Here is a 25,886-nt window from a genome sequence, read left to right as displayed (position 1 = left end):
TTACTGCCTAGGCCGAAAGCCCTATTAGTTGTGGTACTTTGAACCCAACTATGTTTGGTTTGAGCTACAGCTCTAATAATTTTTAGATTCGATTATCTCTAGCTCTATTTTTTTAAAAAAATTGGAGCTATAAGTAGATTAAGATTTTTTTTAGTTGAGACATGTTATTTTTATTTTGGATGAAGAACACATATTTAAACTAATTTATTTTATCATACAAACTCTAAATCATATATAAATCTCGGAGTTGAATGTCTATCAAATAGGGCTTTATTAGGCTCTGTTAATGGCTGTTTAAAAAGCCTTTGGATTTATTTGTTTTTGCTAGATTGACATAATCTGGATTTTGTATAGATGCTTTTTTCTATTAAATTGTGGATTTTAGGATTTCGTAATACAATATGGATAGTGGATTGTGAGAATCAACTTTTAGATTATGAGCATTTGTTTCTGCTTTTACTTTTAAGGCTAAAATCTATCATCGGAATAAAAAACAAATGATGCCTGGTACGCTCACACAACAAAGACAAATGCAAACACACTTAGGGTATGGTTGCTTCACTGTACTAGGGGTGGATAGGATCGCTCCGTCCAAGTTTTTGTCCTTGGTTGGTGTTTGGTTTGTGGATCAAGAGCAGATAGGATCATACAAGGGAATATTTTTTCAGATCCTGGATGAGATGATTCGAAAAAAAGACTCAGACGAGGCCGCCGGATTCCTCTGTTCGCTAGCTAGTAAGAGTGGTCTGTTGTGTGTACGTGTGTTCATGCTTTTTATTTTACTCTCAATTTTTTATGAGAGTATAAGAATGATCTAAAAATTCTAAATATTTTCATAAGCAAACTAGAGCATGAGCAAATATTTAATTAAAATTTTTCAAAAAAAACCTACTTTTATAACTTCTAACAAGTTTTAATCCCTCAAGTAAATTCTCAAAACTATAGAAAAATTTATTAATATTCTTCTCATGTGATGTACAACATCCATTCTATTTTACTTGTCATTTAGTACATCAGCACGGTCTCCAGTAAGCATGTTTGACCATTACTTTTGATAACTACCTCTTGTTAAAAGTTTGTAAAAATTAGATGATGTCAAAGTATTTTTTATGGTAAATTCACTACTATCATTTTCATATGCTAAATCCTAATAATTTTGTGTATATGAGTAAAAGTTTCTAAAATTTAACTGCACGTATTCTAAGACAATATCTATTTGAGAACGGAGGTAATACTAATTTACAAAAATGTTTCCAACCTTATGTTGTTTGATAAAAAAGTGAGTTTCTTTTGTAATGCTCTATTTATATGCATTTTTATCATTTCATGTGATATTCTCTTTTTAATTCAATTTGAATTCATACAAATTCAAATATGCACAAATTCATCCAAATACTTATAGATTGCATATAAATATGAATGTGCATAATTCGGATATGACAATTCAGATGTAATTCGTGAAAGCTATTTCTCATTGGATTGTGGATTATTATATTTTGTAGTACAAATTAACTTGTGGATTATGGTAATCAACTTTATATTATAACCATTTGTTTTTATTTTTGCTTTTAGTACTAGAATCCATAATAGAATTAAAAATAATTAAAAACAAGCATAGCCTAAGTTGGTGTCTCATTTAGATATTAATTCCCCGTATAGTTGGGATAGTACTATGCCGGTTTGTATGGCATGCATTATAACAGGTGAATTGCCCACAAACGTCGAGTAATAAAGTCCTAGTAATTCTCTCTTCAGAAAAAAAAAAGGTAGCGAAAGTCTAAATTTATCGAGCCGCGGAATAATTCAAAATCTGATGGTAATGGAACAGAACATGCCCATGTCTCTTCAAGTTAGGAATGCACATAAAAGATGGTCAACTAGCGATGATCATTGCGACACATGTTGAAAGGGAAATGCAAAATTTACCTGCTAAGATTCCGTTTGAAATTGACGTGGCTTTTAAACACTAGAAGTTCAAACGATACAATCAATTTGAAGTATCTTCCTTAAAATTCATGCGTGATAATCTCACTCACTCTAGTACAATAGTACATATGTGTAACTAAGGATCCGTTTGATAGGGTTATAGCTTCTCTCAGAAACATTTCGAAATTGTTTTTTTTTTAATATTTCTCTGATGAATCAAATTCACTTATGAGATCATTTAACTAGTTGATTAGATTCAGTTTCTTAAAAGAAATAATAATGGTATAATTAACCAATTTACCCGTGTCATATGACCCCAAATATGGTACCAATATGTTAAAAAAACGACATCCATTATGCTTACCAATATACTAAAAGCACTATGTCCCTCTACACGGGCAGAACTAACACTTCACCTGATCACAACACACACGAGTTCTAATGGACATTTCACAATTACATATGCAGGCTTTCAAAAATTTCATACTTCTAATAATGTACAATTCACAGTACTAATTATCCATATGATAATATTACATGCTACAACAGTTACCACGTGTTTCACAGTTACATATGCGTTTTACAACAGTTTCATATTTCTTTATAGCATACATTTGGCAGTGCTAATTATTCATCTCATAGTCAGACAAATTACAAACATCATATCTAGCTATTGACCGGATGCCACTCTACAACATACAACATCTACATCATCTAGTGAGGCAATACAAAGAGAGTTGACACTGATCACCTGAACTAACCACTATATTGAACTTTGTAATGAAAGTAAGGGGAGAAAACTAATTTCCAAAATCATCATGTGTGGAGAAGCTTTAATCCTCGACCGTGGTGAGGAAGGCATCCGCAATGGCGAACAGGTTATCGAGGCCAGGGAGCAAATGCGAGCAGTTCTGCAATAGGCAGATCCGGCCACGAGACGTTGCGAATGAGTCAATGTTGCAAACCAGTGGCAATGACACACAAATAGAACACAATTTGAGGGGGTGTCACAAACAACTTGGCCGTTCCGCTCGCGAAACTGCCTTTCGCCTGTTTCGCGACCTTAGGCCCAAAACACAAAACATTTCATCGTGTTTCAAGGTCTAATCACTACGTGCCCACCCATTTGGAAGGAATAGGACCGATTCTCACGAGGAACGGAATGTTTTTTTGAACCAAACGCACCCTAATATACCTTAAATTCTTATAGCAGGTGGTACATCTCTATAACTAAGCTATCTGAAATTCCTATAACAGCATAGGCAGCCGCAGATCCGCCCGAACAACAGACAAAAGCAGGTTTTACTGTAGCTACCACGGCACATTGCTTGTCCGGCTGACCGCTGACGGACCACGGCGGCACACAGAATCAATCGCTGGCGGTGCCGTTTGACGCCAGCAAAAATCAACTTGTCCTCGGCTTTGGAGAGCCCCTTCCTCCGTGGGCCATCGCGGCCGAAACGGGAAGCCAGCGCGGCGCGACCCACGGATTAGTGCACGCCCACAAAACCCCACCCATCCGGCAGCCATTTCCCTAGCAAGAACCCTAATCAAGATCAGCCTCGCCGCCGCCACAATGCAGGCAGCCGCCGCCGTCCGCCACCCGCACCTCCTCGCGCCGTCCCCGGGCCGCGCGCGGCACCGGCGCGCGTCCGCCACCACCGTCCGCATGGCGCTGCGCGAGGACGGGCCCTCCGTGGCCATCGTGGGCGCCACGGGCGCGGTGGGGCAGGAGTTCCTCCGCGTCATCGCCGACCGGGACTTCCCCTACCGCAGCCTCCGCCTCCTCGCCAGCGAGCGGTCCGCGGGGAAGCGCCTCTCCTTCGAGGACCGCGAGTACACCGTCCAGGACCTCGCGGCGCCGGGGGCGTTCGACGGCGTCGACATCGCGCTCTTCAGCGCCGGCGGGGGAGTTAGCCGGAAATACGCGCCCGCGGCTGTCGCCAGCGGCGCCGTCGTGGTGGACAACAGCTCGGCGTTCCGGATGGACCCCGAGGTGCCTCTCGTGATCCCCGAGGTCAACCCCGAGGCCATGGCGAATGTCCGGCTAGGGCAGGGTGCTATTGTGGCGAATCCGAATTGCTCTACCATCATCTGCCTCATGGCTGCCACGCCGCTCCATCGCCACGCCAAGGTACCACCTTTTGGCACTTGGGATGACAAAATGACATCTTTTTTTTTTTGTGAATAAAGGCCATCTTTTAATCTGATAGTTGCTTTTCTAAGATTTCTTAAAGGTCACAACTTTAAAGGAAGCGATGCCTGACAGTAACGAAAAGAATAATCACTTTCATAGTAGATGCATGAAATCGAGCATTAATCTCATCTTTGGACTGATATCTTGAACCAAATAGAAGAATCAGTTCGTGTAACCAAATATTGGTGTATCTGATTTGAGTGCTTTTAATTTGGCTTGAAAATAAATATCAAATTACCATTCGACAACATTTACAATCACTTACTTTCCAGCTAATATGTGGTTGTTTTTGTGAATATTCAAACTTCCACTAAAGAAGTTTTAGCCAACAAAGATGCACATTATTCATCTATGTTTCGAGGGCACATGAAATTCCAGTATTCTGCATTTTTCTGAAGAATTTTATGCATTCTCTGAATGATGATATCACAACCTGTGGATTTTTGTTAGATCATTAGGAATTGACGAATTGTACTAAGGTTGCCAATAGGGACTACCCATAGGCGATTTAGGTATAGTTATTAGTATCTCCGTGCCCAATTCTGCTTGAGCTGTTAACATATCTGTATCGTGTGAGCTACAGTATTCTTGTAACATGTTTTCTTTATTTGGTTTTCTTGTTGGGTGCACTTTGCAATCAAGTTAATTGCAATTTGTTGATTTATCAATGTGGCAGGTGTTAAGGATGGTTGTCAGCACATACCAAGCAGCAAGTGGTGCTGGTGCTGCGGCAATGGAAGAACTTAAACTGCAGACTCAGGAGGTAAATTTTGTCTTCCCTATGTTGCTCTTTCCAGTTATGATGTTTGTTTGGTTACAGACTCAGTGTTTTACACTTTATTTAGGTCTTGGAAGGGAAGGCGCCAACATGCAACATTTTCAAACAACAAGTTGTTCCGGATTACAATACCTTGAACATTTATCAAATTAATTAAGTCATAATCTCTTCATGCTGAATATCGTTGTCTCTTGTGCAGTACGCTTTTAATATATTTTCACACAATGCACCAGTTCTTGAAAATGGGTATAATGAGGAAGAAATGAAAATGGTGAAGGAGACCAGAAAAATCTGGGTAAGTGAAAGTATTGATTATCCATGGGCCCATTGGTCTGAACAATATGTTAGAAAGTCTGCGCATTACTATCCGTCAAAATTCTCTCATCGTGAAATTTGAGCAAATATAAATGCCTCCTAACTTTATGCTCCTCCATTCCTAGAATGACAAGGATGTGAAGGTAACTGCGACCTGCATACGGGTTCCTGTGATGCGTGCGCATGCTGAAAGTGTCAATCTACAGTTTGAAAAGCCACTTGATGAGGTTAGTGTCTGTATATTATGGGCTAATTAGCATAACAACTTGATGAGGTTTCGTACTATTCTCTTTGTCATTGTTTGCACTAAGTTGATTATTTCTTTGTACCTGCCACTTTGTCATCTGGTTAGATCAGTCATTTTATTTGAATTTGAGGATGTGGCGGGAAAAACAAATTGATACTTGCACCTATTAGTTCAGTCCTATATTGTTTGTATTTATGTTGTACTTATGCAACTTCTGAATTTGTGTGCATACGTACTTTGAAGGATACTGCAAGAGAAATTTTGAGAGCAGCTCCTGGTGTTACCATTGTTGATGACCGTGCTGCCAATCGCTTCCCAACGCCTCTGGAGGTAACTGGACATAGTTTATTTCAAGATGCACCTTATTACCATAATTTTCATTATTTTGATTCATGCCCATAAATCTAAGAGTGCAGTGGATACCATTGTGCATCATCGGTATTCACTCATTTCATCTACAGAGCTGCATTGTTCCAGTGGGAAAAGTTGATCTGATGATTTTACTAAAGAAAAGTAACCTTTTTTTCTCCAGGTATCAGATAAAGATGATGTAGCTGTGGGTAGAATTCGTCAGGACTTATCACAAGATGGTAGCCGAGGGTATAACCATGTTTAACAGAAGCATTGTGTCGTTATACGCTACTTGTACTTTGGAACTAATTGTCTACACAATGGCAGGTTGGACATCTTTGTCTGTGGTGATCAGATACGTAAAGGCGCCGCACTCAATGCTGTTCAGATTGCGGAAATGCTACTTAAGTGATTCTCCTTTTGTATTTCTCTCATTGTTCCTAATTGTTCTAGTCGTTGCTGGACTGTTGTACTCTCGTTAGTTTTTGGTCGCATATTTTGTAATCTATCGATCTAATGGAATAATTGTGGGACGGGTTTGAGTGATCTGTTGCACATAAAAATGCAGCCAGAAGTTGGGAAATGAAGGGCCATCCTTATTCAGCACCCTCGTTTATATCTTGTTCAGATTTTACTTAAGATTCGTCTAACAAGCCTCCACTACTGGGTCCATTGTTAGTCGGTGGACTACAAGGGCCGAAGGGGCCTACCAGATTTACACTTTCATGTGCAAAAACAGGGCCTGATGTAACCTGATCCAGAAAGCCCTGAGGAACTCTCTAGTGCAGGAAGCATCTGGTGTAGTTTTTATTGAGAGAAATATGTGTAACAATAACAACAAAAACTTGGGAGGAAAAACTTCAGCCACTAAACTTCTGTGGTCGCATGATGTGCAATGCCGCTGTATTGGAATTTTATCTTACATGAACTAGTTTCTTACTTCCTCAGTACATGTGATGCTATATTTCAACGAGTTTAGGTGGTTTGTTGTTGTCTTATTCTTTCCAGCACTAACTTGTTATAGATATCAATGACATTGGGGAAGGCGATCTTCTCTCTTCACTGTTGAAATAGCTTACAAAAGTGGTTGGATGCATGTGCTTACTTGCTGCATCTTGTTTGTAACTATGCTTCACGTGGTTGATCGGGCCGGGTTGGCTCACCTCGAAAATATTAATCTTTGTTTTTTCTGAGATCAAACTGCATTTCAGCAATATAATAAAGTGCACTAGTGTAAAAGTTATTGCAATCATCTAGAAAGTAGCAATCTTCTAACGAGAGGGCAAGTTGTTACCTGCAACATACAGGTCATTTGGTCATGGTTGCAGGCTTGCAGCAACCAAAATGTGGCATAGAACATACCGGCCAAATTCAGTTGTCATTCTTCCAAAGCATACAATGTGCAAGTGAAATGCGACTGTCTCCTGATTAAAAAAATAAAGAAATGCACTATCTCCGTGAATTTTCCATCCTATTTAACGCAGCTGTGAATGTGGTTTGTTCAGTAAGAGATTAACTGTGAAATATGGTTTCCAACTAACAGTCCTGTTGATACTTGACAGCAGTTTGCTGGAACTGGCTTCAGAAGTGACTTGTTACTACTCACTGTAGGCAGGGCAACGGGAACACTGGATCCCACATTTCCCACTTTGAGCTTCCAGTGCCCTGCGACGCAACTAGGAAGTGACCAAACTTGGCAGAGACTTGAACTCGAGACTTCAACCGCAGCGGTTGAGTGGTGCTGGTGAGAGAAACAAAATAGCTGACGCGTCATAGTCTGTTACGCTTACGTTCTTTCGGTTAGAGGATAAGGTTGAATTGAATATGATTATCTATATTTTTCTGAATCAGATGATATAATTTTTTGTTTGGTTATGATAGATGAGATGAGTCAGTTTCTGTTTAGTTGATGGGATGGGAGTGGATATGATAAATTGGTTTTCTATTTTTTTTAGAATAGGAGGGAGTTTTCTATTTTATTGGCGAAATTAAAGTGTATATGGTGATCTATTCATACTTATAGTACATCACACGAGAAAAATATTAGTGAAAATTTTTAGATTTTAAAAAATTTATTTATAACATTAAAAATTGTTAGAAGTTATAAAAGTAATTTTTTTAGAGAATTTTAATTAAATATTGAGTCATATTTTTTTATCAAACCAATTAAAATAAGTTGCTAGTTAGCTTTAATTTGTTCATAAAACCGTTTAAAATTTTTAGACCATTTTTATACTTCCAAATTAAATTATAAGTTAAATAAAAAATCACAACGCGCACCTATACAGGACGATGGTGAACTGGATGGCTCCATCTGACCGATTTGACCGGACGAAGCCATCCAGAATCTATGGAAAGTCCCCGATACCCGGTTGCTCCATCCACTCGATCGGCAACCAAACCCCACGTAAACGTGGATGGTCATCCAAACATCCCTTAGTACTCGTTTCAAGAGTAACTGAACGACTGAAGTAGGCCCGCCCGACGCATCTGCACCGAGGTCGTCGGCTTCACACTCATGCCGTCCTGGAGCTGAGCTCGCACAAAACCTGCATGCTAAAAGCACATTTGCGCACACTAAGCTCTGTAGTCCGACTAAGCACGATCTCCATGACTCCATCATCTCATCTCCCAAGCCAAGGCTTTATTACAATACACAGCATTATTATCACCTGGCCAGTATTAGCATAGCTCCACGACCTGTCTCACGCTCTCATTTACATAGCAAAGGCCGGGAATTCGAGATACCTAGCAACAGAGCGCACAGATCTGCCCACACACATGACACATCCATGGCCGATCGATCAGTCACGGTATACATGCATGTGTGTATACTTAGTCTATACGCATGCCTGTGACGACCGTGAGCGCCACAGAGAAATCATGGGCACTTGGGCCGCTTGCGGGCGCCTTCGCCGGTGGTCTTGTCGCGGTAGCAGGGGCACTCGTCCTTGTTCCCGGCCGTCCCCGACGGCACGCAGTTGCAGTCGGCGCAGCAGATCCCGCAGTACTTGAGGCAGTCGTCGTGCCGGCTCGCCTTGGAGCACCTGATCGCGCACTTGCCGTCGCAGAACTCTGCTCGAGAGAGGAAAGAGCAGTTAATAGTTACCAGGAAATCAGCATCAACACATCAGGAATGGCCAGCTAGCTAGCTCCAGTGCGTGCGAACTGTTTAACCTGATCCGGCCATGGAGACCTGGAGGGAGGAGGAGGCCAGGAGGAGGAAGAGGATGAGAGCCAGGGTGGTGGTGCCGTGAAGCTTCATGCTGCCTTGCCGCTTATCTGTGTGAGCTTCAGGCTGGGGTTTTTGGGTGATTTATAGGACCGTCCTTGGCAAGTTCGGTGGGCGTGGGTAAATTTTATGAGACTTTTTATTGAAGGATTTTTATAAGATCCTGATGTATATAGTTTTTTCTTATCTAACGGTTGATATGGGTAATTGAGATAAAGAAGAGTTTAAGTGACATGAAAAAAAGAATTTTTCTGTGAGATTAAGTCTAATAATTTTTTTTTGCAGGACAGGATAGTTAAGGATAGCATGTACAAGTTTATTTTCTATTTCAATTTTTTATTTTTGGTTCTGTGGAGTCAGCTAACCTGTGGTCTGTGTGAGCGAAGCTCACAGAAAGGCCATGGCGTGATGGTGTTGTATTGATGAGTTGCAAGCTGGCATCCAAAAGGCAGACCTATCTTTTAAGGGAGGTCATAGACACGCGTCAGCACCACTACGTGCACATAGCGGGGAAGTAAAAGAGTGTGAAGACTAATATACACAACTGCTTGGATGTAGGATGGGTGAGGGTGAACATCTTTGTAGATATTTGAGAATTCACATAGTAGAAAACTTAGCAATAAGGATTGGAAAATGATGTAAGAGAGAATTTAAAAGAAAAGTAGCTGAAAAGGTATCTATCATACGGTGGTGGCAGGTTAGTCCTTTTTTTTTGCGACGAAGCAGGTTAGTCCTTTTAAGTAGTGTTACTATGTTCATGATATCCTTCTTTAGGTCCTAGAGGGATTATCTAGAAAATAGATTACTATTAAAAAAAATTCTACCAGAGTGATTGACATAAAAATATATAGACTGTGCTGAATCAAGGTGGTTTGAGGATCAAAAAATGACATTTGATATAAGTGTCAGCTTAGCCAATAGCTATTCGAGTTAATTAATGAGGATATGGTATAGCAAATATTACTTCAAACAGATATCTAGGTGGTAAGACAATTGCTCAAGCGGTACTACAGAAAGAGTCATCACTACCGGTTCAAAAATTATATTACTACCGGTTTTTGAATTGGCAGTGATTAAACGATAATGATGAAACCAATACTGATATCCATTATCACTGTCGGTTGGATCCATGAACCGACAGTGATAGTTTATATCACTTTCGGTTCTTGACTCCAATCTACCGATTGATATACTTATCACTACCGAGTCCAGCGACGAACCGATTGTGATACTCAATCCTGAAAAAAAAAGTAAACAGTTACAATAATAATTTATCCAAGCTTTATATTACTAATATCTAGAATCATTGGTTTAATCACATTAATAATTAATTAAGTCACTAATAATTCTTCGTCTCTAGAATCGTTGTACACCAAAACAAAAGGTGTGGCCGCGCACGCAAAATAACCCTAAAACTGTCGGTTCACCGTCGTCACAAAAGAGGCCACTAGCTGCACTCACCGCACGCCCCAATAGGGTCGGCCCTGACGACAAAGAAGTAGTCATCGTTGTCGTCGTCGTCCTCCTCCTCCTCCTTCTTGTCCTCCTCTCCATCTGAGTTCTGGTGCCTCTTCAACATCGGCTCATCGATGAAGTAGTCCCAAACTTTGTTATCAGCGGGGGACCTAGTCGATCTGCAGTATGCGGACTATGCCTTGTCCGAGCTCTTCGGACCCTCATCGTTGGATGAAGGCACAAGGGTGGGTGATGTGACCACATCTGGTCAAAAACCTCAATTTTGCACAGGTTGGCCTCAATACCACAACTTGACACCAGAAAGTCGAGAAGCTTACCGGACAGCACACCGAACGTACATTTTTTAGGGTTGAGCATCATGTGATACTTCTTGAGGTTATCGAACGTTTCATTGAGATCATCAACCAATGCGTTTTCAGTTTTTGATTTGACTACAACATCATCGACGTATGCTTCTATATTGCGCCTGATTTAGGGTTGTAGACAGTTTTGAATACACGTATGATGCGTAGCACCAACGTTTTTTAAACCGAAAGGCATATTTACATAACAAAATACACCGAAGGGAGTAGTAAAAATCGTTTTCTCCTCATCCTCTAATCCCATGCTAATTTGGTGATACCCTGAATAGGCATTTAGAAAATATAGCAATGCGCAGCCTGCCTTAGAGTTGATGATATGGTCGATGCACGAGAGAGGAAAAGGGTCTTTGGGACAAGCCTTGTTGAGGTCGGTGAAGTCGACGCATATTCTCCATTTGCCATTGGCTTTCTTGACGAGGACGGGAATTGCGAGCCATGTAGGATGACACACTTCTCGAATGAAGCCCGCCTTTAGGAGCTTATTGACCTCCTCCTGAATAGCCTGCTTTCTATATTTCGCAAATCTTCGCTACTTTTGCACCACATGTTTGGCATCGGGTTTAATAGCTAGTCGATGCTCGATCACCTCTCTAGAGACCCCAGGCATATCGGACGGTTGCCATACGAACACGTCTTGATTTGCCTAGAGAGAAGTGATAAACTCGAGTTCCTATTTGGGGTCAAGATTAGCACCAACCTTAACTGTCTTGGATGGTTCAGACGGGTTGAGGGGCACTACCTTGACGCAATCATCAGTCTTTTTGTTGCTAGTGTCATCGTTGGTCTTGCCCTTAGCGGTGTTGTCGGATTTAGAAGTGCTAGTAAGACTTACGAGCTTGGAATCTTTGGCCTCGATGACACCTTGTTGATTTTTACGCTTAGAGTTTGCGTCCTTAAGAGTGGTGGCCGCTCGACTGAAGTGTTCGACTATATCCAAGCTTTGCTTGTCACATTTGATTGATGCGCGTTGATCTCCTTTGACCATAATGACTCCATTGGGTCCCGGGATCTTGAGTGTTTGGTAGGCATAGTGAACCATCACCCTAAACTTGCCCAGCATTGGGCGGCCTATGATCACGTTGTATGCCGTCTCGAATTCTGCGATATCGAAGGTCAGCTTTTCTGTACGGAAGTTATCGGGTGTGCCAAATATGACCGGCAGCTCGATCTGGCCGAGAGACATGCTTGATGAGTTAGGAGTTATGTCATGGAAAGGCTCGACTCCTGTCCTAATCTCTGATATCTGAATTCCCATCTTGTCCAAGGTTTTAGAGAAGATGAGGCTGAGTGAACTACCACCATCAACTAGAGTTCTGAAAACTTTGATGTTGAGTATGGTTGGCTGAACCACGACCGGGTATCAACCAGGATGTGGTACCGCGGTCGGATGGTTAGTTTGATCAAAGGTGATTGGCTGTTTCCAGTGGGCCCAGTTAGGGTCAGGTTGACTTCTCGTTAGATCGCCTTGTACTGCCTTTTGGATTCATACGTGGTAGATCCTTGAAAGATGTGCGCCAAACTGTGGTCAGCCTCATGGAACTGGGGCTCATCACCCTCAACGTTTGGCTTAGTCTGCTTATTGTCATGCTCAGCATTTACCTTGATCTTTTCATCAAGTTTCTTCTTGAACACATAGCACTCGTTGAAGTCGTGCTGGTTGCTTTGATGGATGGTACACCACTTTCCTCCACCTCGATTGAGGCCTTTGTTGTCCCCAGTGTTGCGCGATTTAATCCTGTCGACCGTGGCTATAGTCGTATCGGGACCCTTGCGCTTGTCACTGGGTTTATTCTTCTTTCCTCCGCTCTTCAAGGACTCGGATTTGTCCTTACCAGATTGAAGGTTTTTAGCGCACACCTGAGCTTTTGCTCGTTTTGCACACTTATCGGTCAACTCAAAAAGCTCTTTTACCGTATGGATCTTCCGAGCAGCTATCTTTTCACGCAGATCCGTGTCCTGAACACCTCGTTTGAAGGCAATGATTACGACTCATCGGAGATGTCCAGGATCGTGTTACGCTTGTCGCTGAACCGGCGAATGAAATCTCGAAGGGATTCGTCATCGCCTTGGTGCAGCTGGTGAAGGTCATTCTCCGTTCCTGGGCGCTCGAATGTGCCTTGAAAATTAGCTATGAATTGAGCCTTAAGTTCTGCCTAGTTGGGCTACAAGTTTAGCAACCAGAACCTTGCGGGTCCATCAAGAGCGGTTAACAGGTAGTTGTCCATTACTCAGTATTCACCACCGGCTGCTCGAATGACAGTGGTGTAGAATTGCAACCACTCATTGGGATTGATCTTCCCGTCATACTTCTGGATCGGGTCCGCTTTGAACTTCTCGAGCCACTGAATTGACCGAAGTTTGTGTACGAAATCCTCACAACCCTAGTCGAACTCTTTAGGAGGAGGTGGGGGGGGGGACTGTCACGCCTATCTCTTCGAGTAGGGGAGTCATGTCGACCATCTCATCTTGTAGATCTGTGGTCATAGTAGTGGCGATCTTCTTCACGGCGTTCCTCACGACTGTTTTTGATCACCATATATAGATCATGCCGGTTGTGAGGAATACGGTTCCTCAGGTCTTCATGATTTCTGCACCTATGGATAGGGCACCTACAGTTTGGCCCACAATGTCGTATTCGGGTTTGACCACCTGAGCTTCCTGTCAGATTCCTCAACTCGAGAGTGTTCCCGCCCGTGGCTCCTCGAGCCGGGATTGTACCGACTGGGGGGCCTAGAATTGCAGGGATTGTTTGCTCGAGCAACTTGGATCTAGGTTGCATCGAGTAGGGTCTTGACTTAGTTGATCATAGGAGTTAGTGGATTCGCCGGATCCAACTCTGGAAGGGATCTAAGAATCAAATGAGCTCCTTGTATGTTAGCGTCTGGAGTACTGAATACGTCGCTACCGAGGCTCGGTTGCGGTTGAGCCGATGAAGCCTCATGGTGACTGTTCGGAGTGAGCTTGTCCCTTGAGTCGTGGGTTGTCACGGGCGGAGACGCACCCAACGAAAGTCGTCGGGAAAGGCCAGGAGGCATCTGCCCTCCTGTGGTCCGCCGATGGAGGGTCGTGTCGGGTGCACATAAGGCTCCAGCTGCTGAAGTTTCGGGTGGTAACTCGGCGCTGGTACCGTCGGCAGCAATGGTTGTCGCCGGATCTTCAGGAATTCCTGCGCCATTGTTGACCATGACGTTTGGATCCACCACCATTGGGTCAGCCGGTGGGGGGTCGTCTCCTCTGGTTATAAACACGAATCTATCTGTTCGGCTGCTCTGGCTAGTGTTGGAGTCACCGGCGCCACCCTCGTCGCTGTCGGTGTCCATGCAGTGGAGAGCATTAGGCTCCGTGGAATCCCACTCGAGATGTCCCACCTTGCAGTACGCATCCAATGGTTTGGACTTGAGGGTACCGGTGTGGATCAATCCACCTTGATCGTCCCAACAGAAAACCATAGTTCCGAAGATGATCTTCGGAGTCAACGGGAGAGGACTCGAAGATGTCCACCGTCAACTCGAAGTGGTTGTAGAAGCCGGAGTCAGAGAATCCGATGCAAAAGGGAGCCCGAGGCATGATTAATCCTACAAAACAGAAGAACGCCCCTACCTGACGCGCCAACTGTCGGAGATTAGTTCCCGACAACGTGTCCGTAAATTGACTGGGTACCTTTGAATGCAGGGATTGATCACGAAATGAGGCACACGATGTATACAGGTTCGGGCTTCCGATTGTAGTAATACCCTACATTCTGTGGGGGATGTTACTGCTGTATGTTGATGATCTCGAGTACAAGCGATGTGGCTAAAATTATTACAAGGAGTAGATCGGATCTAATCTAACCTAAGGCTCAAGTTGCCGAATATCTCCTCCGCTAGGGTCTTGATGCTTGCGTCCCCCCAACCTTTTTGCCTTATATAGGGGTGATGTACTAACTCCTATCCAGTCGTAGTCGATAGAGAATTGTCTTTTTTAACGTCTAAGTAGATAGATCTGTTTTGGATACTAATTGTTCCAAGTTGGAAAACAATTTAGACATTCCTAGTATGTACTTCCTTGATTCTGGATGTATCAGGTACTGTTGATTTGGTTATGTGATATCTGGAGCTACCTAATATGTATTGTACATATCCTGTCTGTGTATGATATACTCATTATATGTATATACCCAATAGTTAGATATTCGACATATATACTTGCTAAGTGCAATATATTATGTAGACCGAAAGGCCAAGGGGGCTTGGGAATTTAAGACCTATACATTCAGAGTAAATGACTCCTAACAAAGTGGTTATTAAAACTGATCAATGAAGATGGACAATAACAATAGTTACTTAGAAAGAAATATCTAGGTAATAAGACTATAGCTCAGGTGGAGAAACGACCAATGGATTCATAATTCTAGACCGGATTAATGAATATCAGAGATCCTTTTCTTAGTCATGAGAAATTTAGACTACAAAATGGCACTCAAATCTGTTTCTGAGAGGATATATGGTTAGCTTCGGTCCGACCACTTTCAGTAAGAAATATCCCATCTTGTATAATGTTGTTAATAGAAAAATGCTACTGTATCAGAGGTCCTTAGTTATGAAACGATCAATGTTTCTTTTTCGAAGACATTTGATTGAGAATAGATTAGAAGCTTAGAATAGTCTCATAGCTAAGGTAAACACCATCGAACTCACTGATGAACCTTATAGTTTTAGCTGGTTTTTACATCAAAGTGTACATTTTTTAGTTCAGACTATGTATAGAGCAACAATCAATGCTAGCATTATACAATGTAACAATTTCTTATGGTGTTTGCACCTTCCACTAAAAATAAAGATATTCTTATGGTACTTACACAAGGAGTGATACTTACAGAAAACAACTTAGTTAGATAAAATTGGCAAGATAATGAAGGATGTTGTTTTTGTTATTGTAATGAGACAATTCAACATCTCTTTTTTTATTGTGATTTTGAAAAGTTCATATGGAGAATTGTTCACATTTCTTTTGGTATACGACCTCCAACAGATGTTGCTAATATGTTTGGATCATAGCTAAATGAAATTCATAAACATCTCAAGAAACAAATTATGATTAGAGCAGCTACTATCTATTGGGCAATTTGACTTAGTCAGAATGATGTTATTTTTGACAAAAAAACAAACAAACCACTCTTCCATACAGGCTATCTACAGGAGCACACACTGAATTTGGTTTTGATCACTACTACTAAAAGAGGAGGGAAGAGACGTGATGAAGGTGGCATGTTATCGGTTGAGACCATCACAATGGACATATTCGCTAAGTTTGGCTGGAGGTTTAGCAATAAATTAACCCACTGTTTGGATAGTTTTTTTTAGCATATTTATGAAAAAAGCTAGAAGCTATCCAAATGGTTGGCTTCCGGCTCTATTTTTTAGTGATTTTTGGCTGACTGAGGAAGCGGTTATAGCTGAAATGAACTAAAAGTTGAGAAATAGGTTATGTTTAACTTTTCTAGCTTTTAGGTATGCTAAAATACTAAAAATTTATTATAAAAATCAATAACTAGAATTCAACGAACACAATCACTTTCTCAGCTAATCAAAAACTCTGAAACCACAACCTATCTAAATGAGTCCTAAGTATTTAAAGAAAAAATATATCTGTTCATTTAATCTCCTATGTTTTGGTGTCATAGGCTATTAGGTAGACAGAGTCTATACTAAAGTAAGAATTTTTATAATAAAGAATGGCCAGATGTATCTGTGGAGGCAGAGATCAGGACAGTTTTATTGGCATAAACGCCCTTTATCTTTAAAAAGCTAGCCGCGGCTCGACGACGCGTCGTCGTCAATGCAAGCTTGGAACGTTCCCGATCGAGTCACTCAGGAACGGAACGAACCACGCACGCACGCGCGCGCACCAACTAAAGGCGAGACATGAGAACGCGCACGAAGTAAAAAACGAGCATGCACGCCATTCTTACAAGGCAAGCCAAGTTACAGTCTTACAGAACGGAGGCATGCATCTTCTGCGTAGGAGGATACGTTCGAGCTCGGTACGTCCAGGATCAAAGACAGAGTAAACCGACAACCCGCGTGCTCGACTGGGAGACTGTCGTCAGTTCAACTGCTTCAGTGTTGAGAGCGCGCGCTTTTCTGTCAGAGGCATGCTCTTTTTGACCACCCCGGACGCACGTTGCAATCGCAGTGCGCTGGTTCCCGCTTTTCGGCTCGCTTGGATGACAGTGGAAGCGCTATTACATTGAACGCGAAATTTGCAGGTAACCTTGTGCAGACACGGTTTTATCACGGGCAGTTCATTTATGTTAAGATTCACGTGAGAGAAATTAGTGGGAAAAAATATAAAGAAATTAAAAAAATTATGAATGGATGAGATGATAGGGACATATGGATAAGATAAACCGTGTGTATATAGATACGTAAAACTTATACTATTATAAGAAATACTATATTTTCTTATACGCACCATACTCATGTCCTCACACACTCGCATGTTGCACCCTAGCCGGCTCAATTTTGTTGAACTCTCCAAATGATTGTTTGGAGCATGAGCGCACACACGTGTCGTTTGGCTTTGCATACCGGTCAAATTCAGATTTGATGCAATCTGCTACCATCTCCCTAATTTTTTTTACCCTGTCTAAGGTCATCTCCAGCAGATATTTTAAAAATTCATCATCTATAATATTATTACAGCATCCCCTAACACTATTATAGTATTCTCTATTTTTTTTATCTCCAGCAGATACCCTATTTCTTACCTTCTATTACTCTGCTCCTCCCTTTAAACCCACACGCATACTCTGTGCACAGTTATACGAGTCCTCTAAACCGGCGGCAAATTTAACAACTCTCCGTTACTACAGTATTACGACCGCAATACTGTAGCACTGGAAACCGATTCTGTTGGAGAAGTAAACGGACGAACGGATCGGCAAAATCAATGCCAACAAAAATACGACTAGCCGATACGGTCATCTCCAGATGGCCTAATGCAGTTGATCATGGAGAGTAACAAAGTAACTGTGAAATACGGTTACCAGCTTGCAATCTTGCTACTACTCACTGTAAGCAGGACAACGGGAACAATACACCGGACGCACGCTTCCCACTTTGAGAAGCGACCGAACTCCGCAAAGGCTTCATCTCTAGACTTAGGTGCCTTTTGGACGTTGTTTTATAGTTTCTGGTTAATTAAGAAAGTGACTATATCTGTTAAATTTTGGTTATTAATTTTATATAATTTTTTAACTTCTCAGTATACTAAAAGCTAAAAAAGATACTCTCAAACTGCTTCTCAGTTTCTAATTTATTTTAGTTACAACTATTTTCTTAACAAACAAAAGCTAACCCCTTGGTAGCTTCTGGCTTTTTTTAAAGAGAAAACTAAAAAAAACTATCTAAACAGGACCTTAATCGCAATGAGAGAAACAAATTGCTGACGCGTCGTCATCAGTTTACAGTGATTTCAGGAGTAACTGAAAGACTAGAGTAGGCTCCCTCGACACATATGGGAAAGGTAACTCCGCATCGGTGTACACACACGTTATCCTGTTCTGCTATCCCTCCCATCTAATCTATCTATTGGTTGATACTCTTATTTATCTTATGATTTTTCAGCTACTCTTTTAATATAAATCTTAATATAAATAAGCAATTCTAATTGCTCATATGTCCATAAGTATTAGTGAAATTTTCCCTTCCGGCGCATCTGCACCGACGCTCGTCGCATCGCATGCATGCTTCTATCATGCCGCCCTGGAAAAGGAACTTGCATGCTAAAAGCACATTTGCGCTAAGCAAACTCTACTCCAACCAAACATGACACTCCCTGGCCATCTCATCTCCAAGCCAACAGTTCATTACAATACACAACATTATTATCACCTGGCCAGTATACATAGTAGTAGCTAGTAGCTTCATGTCCTGTCTCATGCCGTGTCTCGTGTACATAGTAGTAGCTAGTAAAGGCAGAAGCTAGCTTGAGATGCCTAGCAGCACAGGACATGCAGATCTGTCTCCACACACACACATGACACACATCCATGGTAGATCCATCGATCGGTCACGGTACACATGCATGGATGCATATTCATTCTGTACGCATGATTGCGAGGTGAGCGCGTCGCGGAGAAATCATGGGCACTTGGGCCTCTTGCGGTCGCCTTTGCCGGTGGTCATGTCGCGGTAGCAGGGGCACTCGTCCTTGTTCCCGGCCGTCCCCGACGGCACGCAGTTGCAGTCGGCGCAGCAGATCCCGCAGTACTTGAGGCAGTCGTCGTGCCGGCTCGCCTTGGAGCACCTGACCGCGCACTTGCCGTCGCAGAACTCTACCGAGAGAGAAAAGAACAGTAAATACCAAGAAATCAGTATCAATGCATCAGAAATGGCCAGCTTCAGTGATGCATGTGGAGTAACTTGATCCAGCCATGGAGACTTGAAGGGAAGATGAGGCCATGAGGAGGAAGAGGAGGAGAGCCAGGGTGGTGGTGGTGGTGTGAGGCTTCATCTTGCCTAAGATGCTAGCACTACACTCCTGCTTTGTGTGAGGCTGGGGGTGGTGGCGATAAAGTGAGGTAGTGACTTCGGGTTTTGGGGTGATTTATAGGACTGAACCGTCCCTGGCTTATGTGATCATCATGTCCAGTGGTGGTGTAGCCAGGGGAGGGTAGTTGGGGATAGCAGCTAGAAGTTCTTTGCTTTGGGATGTTGGATTAACCCGTGGCCTGTGTGAGTGAGCAGGCCCACAGAAAGGCCGGGCCAGGGCATGGTGCTTGTATTGATGTGTGGTGAACTGGCACCCAAAAAGGCAGACCTTTCTTTTTTAAGGGAGGTCATTATGCTTAGGTGACGGAAGCAAATTTTATAGGATCAGATTCTACAAAAGATTTCATTTTATGTGATAACATGTGTTCACTCTCTCCTTTTCAGGTTAGCCGTTGAATTAAGAGATACGTGGCTAGAAAAATCTTATAGAATTTGCTTTTTTAAGTGACTGCACTTGGCCATGCTAAGATCAAACACCAACACAAGTTGTTCCTACCAACCACCAGATGGTTGTGGTAAAATCCGTGAGTAATTATGCTTCACGTTGTAGGTGGGATTAGCGTCATTTGTGTATGTCCAGAATGAGTAAAGTTAGGGCCTGGTAGAGCTCTCTCTGATTCAAATTTTCTGCGGAGAATGATTCTCTGGTGGAAATAATTCTGTGGCTGAAAGTGATTATCTAGAATAAACTATATAGAGGAAGTGATTCTGTGCGGGAAGTGAATCAGTGGAAGCTGCTTTTTTCAGCTCCCCAGCTTCTAATTCATTTCAGATAATTACTCCCACGGATTTCACTCAAAGATCTAAAAGTTGAAAGCTGCTGTTTGACAGAATCCTCCCTGATTCCAGCTAAAAAACTGCTCTGAGAGCTCTACCAAATAAACCCTTAGAAACAAAACAAGGAGACAAGGAGACAAGTACTACAACACTACATGTGCAAGTCTAGAATCATGGAGATAGGGGGTAAACCCAGGACCTCATGGAGCGCGTTCAAGCTTCCCCAGTGATGTGTAGTAATCTGGGTACACTCATCTCGTTTGTGCGTTGTAAGGTAGGCAACCAAGATTTCAAGTATGGGTCGGAGAGTCACAATGGCGGATTTAAAAAAAATGATCGGGTGTTCCAGATTTATTGAGCTAAGTGTGTCATATGAACTATTATATATAATGAATTACTAAATAACAATAATTTAACTGATGTACTATGCACCCGTAAATCCGCCCCTAGAGAGTTGCACTCTCACACAAGTCTCCAGCTAGTGGCGAGGAAACGAACGAGGCAAAGTGGACAAGTGTTATTTATCCTATAATTCAATAGCTAGACTGAAGATGAGAAAAAAAAAAGACACGTATTATTATATATAAGAGATAGTCTTTTGTAGAATAAGTTTCTATAGATTTTGTTTCCGACAACGTATGCCTCTCACCTGGACGGAGACGTACCCAGTGATACCGAAGTAAAAGTACAGTGGGCATATGTGTTAAAGACTTCGCGAACAGCCCTCCACTGCACATGCACCATCTGTTCCTTCCACCGCGATGACATTTCAAATCCAAAGCTCATATGAATTAGAGTAGGTCAGTTCATTGCCATCTGAACGTTCAACGGCTGCTTCCTTGTCAGGAGATGTCCGTGTTCGTAGTAGTACACCGGGCTTGCCGATGATGCGTAGTTAAGCCGCCAACATTCGCGAGTCACTCGATCGGCATGCTCCCTGAACATACTTAGCTGTGGCGTGCAAGAGTCGCAGCGGGGCAGCAAAAGAACCACGCAGGCACACGAGCCAAAGATGAGAGCGCGCACGTAAAGTAAAACATTGCATGCTATTCTTACAAGGCAAGTAGGTTTCTAGGTTACAGCGTGTCCAACAGAATGAAAGCACCTTTGTGCAGGATATGCTCGAGCTCGATACGTCCGGGATCAGAGACAGAAAACAAACCGGCAACGTTGCAACCGCGGTGGGATAATTTCCGAAGTAAATTTTATGAGATTCTTTATCTAAAAATCTCTATAAGACTCTCATTCATATCCTATTTTCTTATTCAACAACTGACACGTGCAACTAAAAAAAATAAAAATAAACATATAAAAGAGTGAATCTTTATGTAAAACGAGTTCCGTAAAATTTCCTTCCCCGCTGTTCTGCTGGCTCGGATGGCAGCGGCTGCACATGCCCGCGACCGAGTAATCTGTGGGCTGTGGCGCCGCAAGGGATGGAGCGGGGGAGGCAGGCATAGGCCCGGTCTCGTCGGCTTTGGCGACGCAGACGTGATAGGGTAGCGATGGCGAGGGTGGGATCCGCATGCCGCGTGCGAGCTGGCATGGTGGCCCGACGGCGACGTACGCGGTTTGGTTCGTCCTCTTGTGGTGGTGGCGTCGTGGGAGTCCGGGGCTGGGGGTGGCAGCGCCGAGCCGCGCGGCTGGAGGCTGGTGCGCGCGTGCATGCACTCGGATTCGGTGCTGGCCCGGTTGCTGCTGATCCACGATCCCACACGTACCAAGAAGCATGGCAGAGTTCTACTGGGAACGGGCGCCGATGCAAGCAGAGTCCGAAGGTTCATCGGCGTTTATGGAGTCTAACGTCTGCGAGCAATGGGTTCGAACCGCGTGCCAGAATCAATACCCTCTAAGAATTCCAGCGATTCTAAGGGTCAAGACGGTACTGTTTATGTAAATCATACGTATGTGTATATGGATACAGATATATATATGTATACATATATGTATATATATATTATGTATGTATGTATATATGTATCTATATATTTACATGTATAATATTTTTTTTGGAAATTCTAAAAAATAGCGAAAGGTATAATAGTTATATTTATAAATTAGCTAAAATAATCTAAAATGCACAGAAAAATATCTAAAACTCAAAAAAAATATGCAACGAATTTTGTTAGGTTCGTATTACTGTCATCTACATATTAAAATTATGTGTATGTATAAAAATAATACTATTTTCTCTATAATTAAATGAATATGTTAAATATTAATAAATTCATAAATAAATATTGAGATGCCTAAAATTAGCGTACTTAATTTTTTAGTCTACTTTTGTCATGTTTTGTAAAAAAAAAAAGGTGTAATATAGACGCGCCAATTCACCTAGTTATATGTACCCGGCCTCGAATCTACAACTCGTTTACCCTAGTTATATGTACCCGGCCTCGAATCTACAACTCGTTTACCCTGTTCGTGCCAAGATCTCTTCTATACACTATGGTGCCTCGAGTTGTGTAGGCCGAACCGTCGAGCGCCGAAGTGGCGAGGCATTTGGGCGGATTTCTCTTTCGCGTCCGAAGTCACGGACGATAAGCTTGTTGTGGCCTACTGGCTGTCGAGGTACGCAGTCACGTACGGGGGAGAGGCTCAGGTGGGGGCCCAACACACTTCCTTTTTTTTATTAAAGTTTGTGTTAGAATTTTTTTTTTCAAATTTTTTGTGTTTTTGTTAAAAAATTGTGCTAAAAATTTTGTTCAAAAAAGTTTATCCTGAAATTTTATTCTAAATTTTTCTCGTGCAAACTTTTCTCAAAGCCAAGTCGCGGTCTACATAAATCTTTTTCTCGATAATTTTTCCTAAAAAAATTTTGTTAACTTTTTTTCTCAAAACTTTTCTCGGCAACTTTTATCTTAAAACTTGTGAGTCAGACAAGTTTTTTTGAATTTTTTTTAAAAAGAGAAGTTACAGGAGGGTAAAACTTTCAAAAAAAGAAAGTTTTTTCGCTGTCAGAAAATTGCTCCTTCCGCTTCCAGCGCGCGCTAATTAGGCGTTGGGAGGTCTTAAACTGTGTAAGAGCTGTACTGAGATTGAGTGAGTCAGTTGCCGTCTACCAGGCCAGGGTCGAGAGTCTGGATGGGCCTGATATGCTTCCAAGTATAGGCCCAATGTTGGCCCAAGTTAGATCCGGACTAGTCTAAATAGACCGCCAGTTGGTTCGGACTAGGCTGTTCAATCACTCTACTCGTTTCATGATTCGCCAGACAAATGCAGATTTTTTATTGGCCAATCGAAGCAATGTACGATGAGAATTCACAAACATATACTACTGTAAAGCACAATTATGCGTTGCAACGAAGCTGATGTCGACTCGGCAATGCTTAACCGTAGAACACATCACTTGTTAACACACACGCTAACTTCATTCGAGCTGAAGGTTGTTAAAGGACATCCAGTGATTCAGATAACTACCACCAAGGCCACAATACATTGTCTGCAAAGAGCTAGATAATCCTACTAAGTACGAAGTCGAGCTAATTCAGGCCAACAAAACCAACCTACGCACTGTCTATGATCACTAGAAACCATAGGCTAACTCAACGCCATGGAAGAGACTTCTCACTTCACAAACTGAGGGTTGAGACTTGAGAAGCTTTAAACCATCTAGGCTAACACAACTCCATGGAAGAGACTTTTTACTTCACAAAGTGAGGGTTGAGAAGCTTCGCGATATCGAGGAATCCAACACGCTCCCGCCCAGCAAACAGAACCTTCAGCTTCTCATCGCAAACAACCACCTTCTTGTCCGCAGGATCCTGAAAAACAAGGAAGTGTTACAGAAGCTAACTAGCAAGAGGGTGTGCTGTGAAAATGAGAAATTATTTTCCAGTGAGCGCAAGGCAGTACTGTGAAAAATGAGAATCCATATGGTAAAATGGAATTCATAAAAGGGTGAATTATGAGGAATGTATGGCATACATAAATAAGCACATGCCCAAATTTTACCAAACATTGGGACACAAGCAATCCTTGATAACGAGTAAAGAAAATCCAAACCATTTTTCAATCCCATTAGTTAGCTCCATATTGAGGTTTAAGATCGATAGCATGCTCTATCCAAAATCCAAACAAACGCATGCCGGTTGGATTCTAACTCATCCTGATCCAGACAACCAAACAAACTGAATATAGATTTGGGAAGAGGCCGGTCTTCATATTCACAGCAACAATTCCCATAAAAAATGCAGGCAAATGCAACAACACTAAGTCCTGAAATCATACAATTTTCAACAAACATATTCACAGAAACTGTATAATGGAAACCTGCCATTTTCACTACCACCTAGCAGAGCATTACAAATCCATCTAATTAGATAATCAAACCATGCACCCTACCATCTGCTAAACGATATGCAAGAACACAATGCGACAATCCATCAGATTTTATTCACCCCAACATCGTGTATCGAACTAATTGAAAAATTATCATGTATAGACGATATGATGGAGCGTACAAGCTTTTAATTTACATCATCTACAAATCATCAAACGGTAATCATGTACAGTAAGAAAGCCACACCACATCAATTACAATTTTGTGCGATTTGAAGAAAGAACGTAAGACTGCAGCGTAAGTTCCTGTTTCATGCCATTACAAGTCTCTATTACAGAATATAAATTAGCCGTTCCATTCCGCCATGGTTGTAAGAGCTCGCTTCAAATCGTGCATCCAGACAAACCCCACCAACCAAACAACAAATATAGGATAAGCAAGTTAGGGTTTTGTTTGGGAACCTGAAGGTTGTGCTGCTTGATGTAGGCCCAGAGGCGCTTGAGGGCCTCGGTGCGGGGGATCTCCGGGGCGCCCACGATTGCCTGCAGTGCCGGAGAAACGGGCTTCGGCAAGGTGATGCCTGTCGCCCTCTTCTTCTTCGGGGCCGAAGGCGCCGCCTCGGCCGGGGACTTGGACGAGGCGGCTGCCGCGCGGACGACGGGTGCGGCAGCCACGCGGCGCGGCGGAGCGAAGGAGGAGGCGGGAGGGGCAGCGCGGAGGCGCGGGACCGGGAGCGCGGAGAAGGACAGCGATGCGGCGGTGAGCATGGGGGCGGCCGCCATTTGGGCTCGGTTCTGTGGTCGTAGCTTAGGGCTTGGTCCGGGTTCGGATAATGGCGAGGGGGACGAGGGTTTGGGTTTTGGTGTCACTTTGCGTTGCAGGGTGTGCAGTACAGTACTAGCTTCTCTTCTTCTCTTATATAAAACATGGGTTAGCTTATCTGTAATAGATACTTAAAATTTATTTTTTATAACACTATTATATTATCCCTAATATTATTATATCATCTCTTATTTTTCTTATCTCTAACAACTATTATATTTTCTACCTTCTATTACTCTTCTCCTCTCATCTCCTCAAACCTACAGATATACTCTATGAACAATATTGAGGGATGAAGAGAGGAACAACAAATTTACTGCTTCCGTATCACTATTCACCTCCGGCCGTATCGCTATAGAGAGCGATACCGCTCCTATTGGAGCCAGATGTGGGTGCTGGAACGATCGGCAAATCATTGTAACCCTGAAAAAACGTCTCCGCTGGAGACGCCCTTAGGTCTCACCTCATGTTTTACTCTACTTCTCACCTATCTAATAAAATTAGTTCAAATTTGAATATTTTATCTATTTTTATCATTACCCTATTTCTCCAGCCTCTCCACGTCTTACCGACGACATATATGA

At 42.4% G+C, this 25,886-nt stretch overlaps 4 protein-coding genes across 4 annotated transcripts; 1 reads left to right on the top strand and 3 right to left on the bottom strand.

Annotated features, from left to right (window-relative positions):
* The first annotated feature begins 3,298 nt into the window (after positions 1-3,298).
* LOC133915391 (uncharacterized) lies at positions 3,299-6,420 on the top strand. Its single transcript, XM_062358533.1, has 8 exons — positions 3,299-4,060; positions 4,800-4,886; positions 4,969-5,013; positions 5,101-5,196; positions 5,342-5,443; positions 5,707-5,793; positions 5,996-6,063; positions 6,142-6,420. The coding sequence occupies exons 1-8, from the start codon at positions 3,503-3,505 to the stop codon at positions 6,224-6,226; spliced, it is 1,128 nt and encodes a 375-aa protein (XP_062214517.1). The 5' UTR covers positions 3,299-3,502; the 3' UTR covers positions 6,227-6,420.
* A 2,018-nt stretch (positions 6,421-8,438) lies between these two features.
* Positions 8,439-9,107, bottom strand: LOC133914112 (peamaclein-like). Its single transcript, XM_062357266.1, has 2 exons — positions 8,992-9,107; positions 8,439-8,889 (listed from the first exon to the last, which is right to left on the bottom strand). Exons 1-2 carry the CDS (start codon positions 9,077-9,079, stop codon positions 8,696-8,698), a joined length of 282 nt encoding a protein of 93 aa, XP_062213250.1. The 5' UTR covers positions 9,080-9,107; the 3' UTR covers positions 8,439-8,695.
* A 9,625-nt stretch (positions 9,108-18,732) lies between these two features.
* On the bottom strand, positions 18,733-19,594 carry LOC133915390 (peamaclein-like). Its single transcript, XM_062358532.1, has 2 exons — positions 19,293-19,594; positions 18,733-19,204 (listed from the first exon to the last, which is right to left on the bottom strand). Exons 1-2 carry the CDS (start codon positions 19,381-19,383, stop codon positions 19,011-19,013), a joined length of 285 nt encoding a protein of 94 aa, XP_062214516.1. The 5' UTR covers positions 19,384-19,594; the 3' UTR covers positions 18,733-19,010.
* Positions 19,595-23,547: 3,953 nt separating this feature from the next.
* LOC133915389 (upstream activation factor subunit UAF30-like) lies at positions 23,548-25,423 on the bottom strand. The gene is made up of 2 exons (XM_062358531.1): positions 24,942-25,423; positions 23,548-23,962 (listed from the first exon to the last, which is right to left on the bottom strand). Exons 1-2 carry the CDS (start codon positions 25,260-25,262, stop codon positions 23,843-23,845), a joined length of 441 nt encoding a protein of 146 aa, XP_062214515.1. The 5' UTR covers positions 25,263-25,423; the 3' UTR covers positions 23,548-23,842.
* Between the last annotated feature and the right edge of the window lie 463 nt (positions 25,424-25,886).

Source organism: Phragmites australis, chromosome 4 (assembly GCF_958298935.1).
Source record: "Phragmites australis chromosome 4, lpPhrAust1.1, whole genome shotgun sequence".
NCBI lineage: Eukaryota > Viridiplantae > Streptophyta > Magnoliopsida > Poales > Poaceae > Phragmites > Phragmites australis.
Note: the sequence above shows the minus strand (reverse complement) of the source record. Positions and strands in the feature narration are given on the sequence as shown.